General features: G+C 52.2%; 1 protein-coding gene and 1 long non-coding RNA gene across 10 annotated transcripts; one reads left to right on the top strand and one right to left on the bottom strand.

The window, feature by feature from the left end:
* Positions 1-782: 782 nt before the first annotated feature.
* On the bottom strand, positions 783-9162 carry LOC120694050 (probable serine/threonine-protein kinase PBL24). Its single transcript, XM_039977228.1, has 3 exons — positions 7938-9162; positions 1657-1728; positions 783-1060 (listed from the first exon to the last, which is right to left on the bottom strand). The coding sequence occupies exons 1-3, from the start codon at positions 9124-9126 to the stop codon at positions 783-785; spliced, it is 1539 nt and encodes a 512-aa protein (XP_039833162.1). The 5' UTR covers positions 9127-9162.
* On the top strand, positions 4137-7520 carry LOC120694044. Of its 9 annotated transcripts, XR_005683311.1 has the most exons (6): positions 4165-4797; positions 5052-5231; positions 5461-5518; positions 6401-6510; positions 6804-6928; positions 7022-7520. It is a non-coding gene; the product is annotated as an uncharacterized LOC120694044 (long non-coding RNA). The 9 variants fall into 9 exon arrangements; XR_005683312.1 differs by having other exon boundaries at positions 4137-5213; XR_005683309.1 differs by having other exon boundaries at positions 4137-5231.
* Positions 9163-10150: the final 988 nt, after the last annotated feature.

Below are 10150 nucleotides of genomic sequence, written 5' to 3'. Positions count from 1 at the left end.
AAGTAGAGAGTCTAGTACTCGTGAGAGATTTCTGGGGTCGGAGCTTGGGCTTCCGTCAACTCGGCGATGAAATCGGCCAGAGCCTGGGATTTTATCGCCGTGCGTGGCACGTACTTGACGTTGTAGCCCATGAGCTCGACTGCCCATTTAGAAATCCGTCCCACTGCGTCGCGATTGCGGACAACTTCTTCGAGTGGGAATGAGGTGACGACCGATACCTCATGCTCGGTGAAGTAGTGTTGGAGCTTCTTGGCAGCCATGATGACGGCATACAGAAGCTTTTGTGTCTGAGGGTACCTTGACTTGGTATCTGTCAGTACCTCACTGACAAAATACACGGGTCGTTGGACCTTCAAGGCGTGTCCTTGCTCTTCCCTTTCGACTACCAGCGCGGCGCTGACCATGTGGTTGGTAGCTGCCAGGTAAAGCAAAAGGGGTTCGCAAGGTTCCGGTGCCACGAGCACCGGTGGAGAAGACAAGAGAGCCTTGAGGCGGTCGAGGGCCGCCTGAGCCTCCTCTGTCCAGACAAAGGTGTCGGATTTCTTGAGGAGTTTGTATAGAGGCAGGCCTCGTTCTCCCAACCGAGCGATGAATTGGCTGAGCGCCGCCAAGCACCCCGTCAACCTCTGGACGCCCTTGACGCCGCGGATGGGTCCCATGCTAGTGATGGCCATAATTTTGTCGCAGTTGGCTTTGATGCCACGCTCAGACACCATGTATCCGAGTAGTTTGCCCTTAGGCATGCCAAACGTGCATTTCTCGGGATTCAACTTGATGTTGAATCATTTGAGATTTATGAACGTGGCGCTCAGGGTGGCGACCAGGTCGTCCACGCGTGGTGTTTTGACGACGATGCCGTCGACGTAGACCGCGACCGTTGCCCGAGGCGGGTCTGATCGGTCTGGGTCGATTGGCGGGTTGATCTGGTCGGAGAAGCAGGATTGCATGCATCGCTGGTATGTTGCTCCCGCATTTTTAAGACCGAAAGGCATCGATACGTAGTAGTATGAGCCGAACGGCGTGATGAAGGATGTCGCGAGCTGGTCAGATTCCTTCATCGCTATTTGGTCATAGCCCGAGTAAGCGTCTAGAAAGGATAAGATCTCGCACCCGAAGGTGGAGTCGATTATCTGATCTATTCTAGGCAAAGGGAAAGGGTCTTTGGGGCAAGCCTTGTTCAGGCTGGTGTAGTCAACACACATCCTCCATTGACCAGTTTTCTTTCTTACAAGGACTGGATTAGATAGCCAGTCGGAGTGGTAGACTTCTTTTATGAAGTCGGCAGCTGATAGCTTAGCTAACTCCTCTCCTATGGCCCTGCACCTCTCGTCGTCGAAGCGGCGCAGTCATTGCTGGACGGGCTTGGATCCCGGCAAAATACGCAGTCGTTGCTGGGCACGAGGCGGTGCCCTGTCGGCGGTGAAACGAGGGGCTCTCCGCCTGCTGGATGGCGGCGAGTTCCACCAAGTTCCTCACCTGGCGGTGAAGGTCCCTTTGGGCCGGGTCCTCCGGCTCTGGCAGCATCTGCAGGAGGATCACAGTCGCTGTAATGTTCTGGCCCGCACGGAACTCCTGCGGGAGCTGCATGCGCGCGTCGTTGATGATGTCGCGGTTGACCGCACGTGCGCATCGACGCGTGGAACTTGTGGGGTTCACCCCCTTTGACCCAGAGGGGGCCCGTGGAAGCTGTTCCACGGGCGGAGGTGCCTGTTAGCGAGGAAGGAGATCTTCGCCGTGGGCCTGCGCGTTGATGAGTGCGTGCTCGCACTGGTCCGGTGGGGTATGTGTCTGTTCGGACGGCACCACCCCTTGTGGCAGATCGCCGTCGGCCATGGCACACATGCGCGGCGGCGCAGATGTTCCCTCCAGGCGGTTGTCTCCTGTGCTAGAGGAATCGCTCAGGGGATCCTCGTAGCATAGGAGGTCGTGGACAGAGTCTGGGTAGCTCTCCGTCATGCCAACGAACCACGACGTGGGCTGGAAAGCCTGGGCAGCCTTGCGCGTCTCCCAAACGTAAACGCTCGCGGCATTGCGAAGGCCGAACGGGAGCCGCTCTGAGAACGAGCGGGGCGTCGGAAGAGGAAGCCCGCCCGCGAGCTGCCGAGAGACGTTGGCCAGAGACAAGAGGACCAAGTTGACGTCCTCGACAGTGGGGTTGGAGGCCATCATGAGCGCGATGCGGCGGAGCACCGCACGGGTTGGCTGCGATGGCCTGTGCTTCTTGGTGCGCCAGCGAAATGAACGCCGACGCCTCAGATTGCGAGGCTTGGAAGGAGGAGCCGGCTCCTCGGTGTCCGGCGGAGCGGCTTCCTCCTCATGGAGGTGTAGTGCACCGAGCCGGTCGGTGACGAACTCCAGGCTTCCAAACTGGAAGGTCTGGGAGGGCGGAAACGGTGGAGGTACCCGCAATCCATCGCGGGGTATTGCGGGGAACTCCAGTGAGCCGAAGCGGATCGTCTCGCCGTTGCCGGCCGCCGGAGCGGCGAATGGAGTGATCGAAACCATCCGATCGCCGAAGCAGTGAACGCACAAAGCGCTCCCCACGGACGGCGCCAAAATTGTCGCTGCGGGAAATGGGCGACTACAAAATTACTCGATTGCTTGAATGTTGTGCGCTTGATCGGATATGGTCTAGCACACAAAGACTTGAGGATTTAGACTGATTCATGCCTGAAATGTCCTACATCCAGTATGGAGGGTGGTGTTCTTGCTCTATTGCTCTCGAGCCCAGGTGCTCAAAGTTTAGAGGAGAGTTTACAAGCTAGTCTTGTAGTGTCGAACCCGTGGGAGTCCAACCCTTTCCTACGTGGGGGGCCTTCCCTTTTAAAGCCCAAGGTGGGGCCCCCATTTACAGTTATCTAGCGTTGTGCCTTTGCACCGCCGGGGCGCAAATCGTCCTTGTCAGTCGTCGGGGTCCACTCAGTCGGTCAGGAGTGGATGAGCTTGATCCTTGCAATCTTCTGGCGCAAGGGATGATCCTGGCGATTTCCTTGAGAGGTGTGTCCCCCTGGCGCTGTCCCATCTTGGCTCAGTCGGAGCGGCGCGGCCACCCGGTCGATCACTCGGGGGTCTCCTTCGGTCCTGTCCGCCAGAGCCTGGGTTTCTTACCTACGGGGCTATCTTACGTAGCTCTGCCACCAAACGGCGCGCCTGGTGAGGGGCGTCTTACCGAGGCCTGGCTGGAGGCGTCCGGTCACGGTCGCTGGCGTAATGGAGTGGTGTGCAGAGGCAACCATCATTACGGCGAGGGGAGGCAGCGTCTGTGGACGCCCCCTCCCGTTGTGTCTCGGGGCCCGCATGAGCGGCGCTATCCCCTTGTCAGGGAGGCCTGCTGGCTTGGCCCTTGGCGCAAGATAAGGAGAACTGGCGCCTTGGGTTTTGTGAGAAGGCCGCCTTGGCCGGCACTCCTGTCAGGGAGCGCGGCGTCCTTGGAGCGCATGTCTCGGGTCACCAGCCTGGCCTTGACTTAGGGCGCTAGGTCGGGGGACCGCCATGTGTCCGGGAGGTCGGGCTCCCGGACCCGTTCGCTTAGCAGCGAAGGCAGCTCCCTGCGCGGCCTAATGGGATGTCCTGTCCTTGGCCCAATGAGTCTGCTGGGCTTGGTTTTATACAAGTGGGGCTCGTCAAGGACTCCTAGTTTATTCCCCCGTCAACAAGTGAAGCTGTTTTGACAAACTCCTCTCTCATCCCATGAAACTCCCTCTTCTCTCTTCTTGCCATACCAGTAAAATTGATGATGTGACATAGATTTTAATGCCATGAAACTCTCTCTTCTTACCATATCAGCAAAATTGATGATGTGACATAGATTTTAATGCCATGAAACTCTTCATAAAATTCCCATTAAAATTGACCTGTCTCGACTTGGTTCACTTTATCACGTTGTTGTCATATTAGAACGCCTCAGCGTCATTTGGCCAATTAATTATAGGGCCAAAAAAACCAAAAGAAGTGAATACTCTCTTGATTATTTATAGGGAAAAAAGAAAACAAAACAGAAGCTTTGATGAGGATTTGAAGAGCCAAGCATTTTTCTTTGCTTTTTCTTTGTAGTAATCCCTAGCTTAGCTAGCTAGCGTGTGTATATATCTATCTCTACTACTAAAAAAGGCTAAGGGTCAAATTTTTTTTCGTTCGTCATCCCACCCCTTTCGTACGTCGCCCCCTCCCCTTCGTATCGCCCCCTCCCCGATTCTGAAGACCGGAAATCTCGGCCCCTTCCTCCACCTGCCGATCGTCCAGCCTCCGACTCCCTGCCCCCGCTCGCACGCAACCCCGCCGCGCCGCCTGCCCCCTCCGCCACCTCACTCCTCCGCCCACGCGTGCCCGCCTCCATCCCTCGCCGCCGCGCCACTCCCGCGCCGCTGCCTCCCCCGCCGCCGCGCTACTTGTGCACCCCCTCGCTCCCCACAACTGCGCAACTCCTCCGCCCTCGCTCCCCAGTCTCCTCCACCCCTATCGGTTGTGAGATCCGCTCCTATTGAAACCTAGGCGAGGGCCGGCGGATCCAGCAGTGGCCTCCTCTCCGACTCCTCCGCCGGCGCTCCCCCTTTTCTCCACCGCAAGCCGACGGTCACCGCAGCCGGCGTGCAGCGGCGCCTGGTGATCGGATCGGCCCGCTCCCGTTCCGGTGCGACGACGGACGCACGACGCCGCTCCCGGCGTGCAGCGGCGCCTGGTGAAGGAAGGGGTGTATGCGAGTGTGACGCCGCTGCAGGACAGAGCCAGGACAGGGGCCAGCACCTCCACATCGTCTACCCTGCCGCCCTCTCTTTGCACCTTGGAAATCTTCCATAGGTTCGTTCTCTTATGTCGTGCCAAGAGATTTTGAGGCTGGTTAGTTCAATCGATGTGATTCAATTCGTGCGTAGATGGGTTCAATTCGTGTGCAGATGAGTTGAGAGATCAGAGTAGATGCGTTCAATTCAATTCGTCGCATAGACCTGAAACTCTGAACCCTGATGGCCTGTTGTTAAGATAAGCAGTAGATGAGTTGCTATACCATCATTGATATCTCTTGGTTGTTGCTAACAAATTGTGACATCTTTTAGTTTATCATCAGGCCGCCACACTGTTGCGTACCACGGGGCGCCACCGTACCGTGCAGTTCCCATTGTCGTCAGTCGTCCCCGGCCTCACGTCGCCTTGCCGCCCCCGTCGCCCTACGAAGACCGTGGTAGCATCGTGATTGGCGGCGCTGTGCGCCTTCACAGGTCTCCTGCCTCCGTGTTGTACGGCCACCGTCACCCCCGTGTTCTTCAGCGACATTCTCTTTTAGCCACGCCCCATATATTGCATTCTCTTACAGCAGGCGCTTGGTTATTTATTTGATTATTCTTTTAGTGAGAGAGACATCATCCATCAACATAGATAGGAGGCATACTCCATTTATGTTTATTCTAAGAAAAATGATCTACTATGGTTCCTTACGTTTTTGCTAACCTCATTTCATATACTCAGGAACTCCTACGTTGGCAACATTTCCCTTTTCCATGACATGGAAGAGAAGCTCCGGCAGGTTGATTCATCTAATCGCTATCAGCCAGTAGTTTATTTCAGTAATAAATCTTACAATGATATGGCGTCAAGGTCTGAAATGGCGTCAAGGCCTTTCAGAAGAAGAGGATAGTGTAAACCATCATTCAATAACTGCTTATTAACATTCTTAATTGAGATAAATTAATATCACTCTCTAAGGACTGAAATAGAATTGATACGTTTGTTTCTACTGTTTAAGTATTCTTTAGAGATAGTTGTTGAAATTAGTGATGCGAAATTGCGAATATTGCTTTCTTATTTTGACATCATGACCCAAAATTCTCAAGTTTCAGAAAACAAAGTATGCTGACAGTTAGTACGCATCATACTTTGGAGACCATTTATTCTTATGCACTTTGTTAGTTCTGTTACAGCTTGAAGCACTAGGCATGAGATTGTTACACAGTTCTTGTCCTGGGATACTCATTCCTGTAATCCATGGATGATGTCATTGCACGGCCACAATGTTTTTTTATGTCAAACCATCAGACAGACGCAGATCCAGCAATTATCGCCTTGCTACTTGAAAAAAGCAATCCCAGGATTAGTGAAGACATAGTAAGGCTCTTTTTAGTATAAACTGTTGAGCTAATGAACTACATGACCCAGTCAAATCAGTTTAAATTTTCACCTGATTTAGGTTTATGTTGCAGGCGATATGGTTGTTACTGATCCGCTTTGCAAGACATTTAGCATAGGATGTTTTTTTATCTTCTCCCAGAAACTTTGTGATATGTGATAATGTTGTTTTCTGCTTGCTTTTCACTTCCATTAATTTTTCACTTAAGCATTTTTTTAACAACCTCATGCCTGGTGCTTCAAGTTGTAACAGAACTAACAAAGTGCATTTTTTCCCCATCAGGAACCTGATTTGCGTGTACTCAAAAAAGAATATGAATGATTGCTCTAAGCTAATTGAGATGGAGGAAATCGAACACTAGAACCTCTCAAGGAAATGGCCTTGCTTTTACGGTATCTTCCCTTTCAATAACATGTTAGTTTTAATCCTTTTTCCTATGAATATTAGCTATTAAGTCTCTCTGGCTCATGTGTTTAACCATATAACTTGACATAGTGAAATAAATTTATCTATCAAGTGTAAAGAACTATACACTTGTGCGCAAATTTACAAATGATATTTTTGTGACCAACAAACTTGTCATCCAATGCTTCTTCGGTGGGTATTACTTATTATGCTCAAATTGTTTATTCTTTTTTTAAATGATTGTATAGTTAATACTTTGTCTGCCACTTGCAAAAACAAGGGCAAGCGCCATTCGATTCATCCTCAGTGAATACCATGAGGAGGCTTCTGGAATATGCTGGCCTTCGTGGGCACATATATCCATTATCATTGCTGTGCTATGAGGTTATGCCTCCACTTCAGCAGGTAATATTACTTAATTAGTGCTCATCATACTAGCTTAGATAACTTTTTCTGTGGTACCTCTTTGAAATTTCCTTTTCTCTTCTGATTGAATAGGCCGCGAAAGAGATTGGTGAGCAAAGGCTGATATCCTTCCATGGAGTAGACTTATCAGTAACTAAAGAAATAAAGTATGGGGATATTACTGCTCATACCAAGAATGCTGATGAGGTTTGATGTGGTGGTCGTTGGTTGTGCCCACCAGCCAGGGTTTGAAACCTGGTATTTGCACCCAAAAAAAAAAAACTCGCTGTGCTCACTGGCTTGGACTGCTGTGTCGCCGGCCCAGGTTACGGTTGCTGGCCCAAGTTCGATTTGGCCCTTGTGAGCATGGCCAGGGTTCGGAGTTGTTTTCTCGACTGGAGTCATACGGTTCCTTCTTAATTGCAATGCCGTGGGGGTGGTTCCGGTCGAGTTATTTTATGTATGTATGTACACTATTTGTTAAGCAATCACTTAACATGGAAATGACTCTTATTATGGCAAGGGTATGAATAATTTCTTAACATGTATGTACACTATTTTTTTGCATCTACTCACACGGAAATTTTCTAAAGATTTTATGGAATAAGGTAATATCTGAAACTTGGTCATATGTCCAATGACATTATTCAATTGATCATCCTGGGAGATTTTTGGCGATCCTCTTTAGTTTTCTATTCATGCTTGCATTGTCACCTGATAATTGGGTAACTATGTGAATTATAAAAGTGTGCATTTATATCACTTAGATTGATTAAATCGAACATGCTAGGCTCTTTTGAATAATATGATTGATTGGAGTTGCTATTTGTTTTTGCCCGTTGTAACGCACGGGCACGAATCTAGTATATATGTAATTTCTTTTCTTACCGCGCGCGGCGCGCCCAATTCTTACATCTGGCATGCATGCACGATCGAATCGAAGATGCATGAATAAGCATGCATTAGCATGATGGAGGGTCAGAAGGTCGAAGAGAAGGATGATGATGATCAGTGGTAGTGGAGGCGGCGAGGAAGGAGAGTGTGATGGCGACGTCGGTCATGACGGGGCGCAGGGCGTGGTTTTCCTGCAAGCACATGGCCGCGACCCCCACCGCGTGCTTGAGCTCCGACGGCGGAGGCCCCTGCATGGCCATCACCAGGCGGGGGTCCACCAGCTCCTGAAACCTGCTGGGGTCGGCGAACATGGTGACCGCCCATCCCACGAGGCTCTGCTCGCCGTCCGGGCGGGTGGCATCGATGGCCCGGCGGCCGGTGATGAGCTCCAGCAGCAGCACGCCGAAGCTGTAGACGTCGGACTTGGCGCTGAGCTTGCCGGTGCGGAGGTACTCGGGGGCGCAGTAGCCGTAGGTGCCCATGACTCTAGAGTCTCTGGTGCTGCTGCCTGAGGATGACGATGCTGCCATCGGGAGCAGCCTTGCGAGGCCGAAGTCGGAGAGCTTTGGGGTGTAGTCGTGGGCGAGGAGGATGTTGGAGGACTTGAGGTCGCGGTAGATGACGGCCCTGTCGTGCAGGTACTCGAGCCCCCTGGCGGCGCCGTGCGCGACCCGCATCCTGGTGCGCCATGGCAGCATTGGCATGGACAGCCGCAGCAGGTGGTCCTCGAGGGATCCCAGGGCCATGTGCTCGTACACGAGCAGGCGCTGGTCGCCCTCGGCGCAATAGCCCAGCAGGCGCACCAGGTTGGGGTGGTGCAGCATGCTCAGCATCACCACCTCCACCACGAACTCGCTGTTGCCCTGCCCCCCGTTCCGGTCCAGCTGCTTCACCGCCACCACCCGCTGATCCTGCTCCCCCGGCATCGTCAGCCGGCCCTTGTACACGCGCCCGAACCCGCCCTCGCCGATCAACCTGTCCTGCCGGAAGTTGCCTGCGGCTTCGGCTAGTTCGCGGAACGAGAACGCCTGGGCCGCCGACACCACGGTCACGCCATGATCATCATCTACTTGATGATCAGGAGGCGACAATGGCAGCGGGGGGCAGTCGTCGTCCTCGTCGCGGTGCTTATTATTATTGGCGGTGGCGTCGACGACCGAGGAGGCGCATCGGATGATCCGGGCGGTGAAGCTGCTGCTCCTGTTCCTCCAGGTGGTGGAGGAGGAGGTCCTCCGCCCGCCGCTTCCGGCGTTCTCCTTCCTGTGGACCACGTCGTGGGGGAAGCGACGAAGCCAGCTCAACATTATTATTATTTTGTATCTTTGCTGGTCGGCAATAGAATTCGATGATCAATGCAATGGCCTGCTGCCTGATCGGATCGGGTTCTTGCTGTCTGATAGAATTAGTAACAAAGGAAGAAGACGGCGGCCGGCAATCTGCTATGCCGACCGTGGAATCGGCCGGAGAAGCAACCAAGGTGAGGAAGGATCGACTATCGATGGAGAGAGAGAGAGAGACGGCCGGCCCCACAGGCCCCAGCTGGGACGAGCGAGATAGAGGAGGCTTTGCTTTTTCAGGGAAGCTAAGGAAGGAGTTGTGAAGGGCAGGCATGCATGCCCACATGCCCTGGATGGGAATGGGATGGAGTTGTTTGCCTAGCTTGCTTTGCTTAATATAAACTGTCCATCGATCCAATCCACCCACGGTTTTGCATGCATGGTTTGGGTTGGCAGACAATGAAGTCATGCTGCAGGAAGCAACGATGATGCAGGAGTATTTATTTATGTGCTTGTAACACCAACCAAATTGCATTGCATTGCTCTCCAACGAATATGACGACGATCGAGTTTAAGACTTGGAATTAGGTTGGTCCATTATCATCTCTGGAACGGTGGCGGACTTAAACATGCACATTGGCCCCAGCCCGATTGCAATTAAAGCTCTTTTTTATTTAGTAGGCCGGCAAGACCGATAGGAATGAAATGGGCCTCATCATATCAGAAAATGTGCTCAAAATGCAAAACGGAAAGACAATGCAAGACCCGGAAATGCATGTCAAAGAGAAAGAAACAGACCGATCAGACCGCTTGAGCATACCGGTCAGACCGGTCTCTCCCGGCTATTGCCAATTTTGGTCTTCAACAAATGCCCCCCTGTTCTTTGGCAAAACTTGTGTGCCAAAAAACACTCCTCTAGACCAAAATTGACTAAGGGCGATGATTACTAATACATCGGCCATTTTTTGTGCTAAGGGCGATAAAAAATTATTGGCCATGACTTGCTTTATTTCAAGTTGATGATGAAATAATTTGCTTCGGCCTCCAAATT

The sequence above is a fragment of the Panicum virgatum genome, unplaced genomic scaffold (assembly GCF_016808335.1).
Source record: "Panicum virgatum strain AP13 unplaced genomic scaffold, P.virgatum_v5 scaffold_2378, whole genome shotgun sequence".
NCBI classification, from domain to species: domain Eukaryota; kingdom Viridiplantae; phylum Streptophyta; class Magnoliopsida; order Poales; family Poaceae; genus Panicum; species Panicum virgatum.
This window is presented reverse-complemented; position numbering and strand designations above follow the sequence as displayed.

Excerpts from the sequence above, each read along its gene's own strand:
- LOC120694050 (XM_039977228.1), bottom strand. The coding sequence starts at position 9,126 with ATGTTGAGCTGGCTTCGTCGCTTCCCCCACGACGTGGTCCACAGGAAG. Across the intron at positions 1,729-7,937 it reads CGCCGCCTCCACTACCACTG|GATCTCCTTCCTCGCTAACA; the intron begins ATCATCATCATC and ends GCCCACGGCGAA. Across the intron at positions 1,061-1,656 it reads CCCCCTCTGGGTCAAAGGGG|CGATGAAGGAATCTGACCAG; the intron begins GTGAACCCCACA and ends ATGACCAAATAG.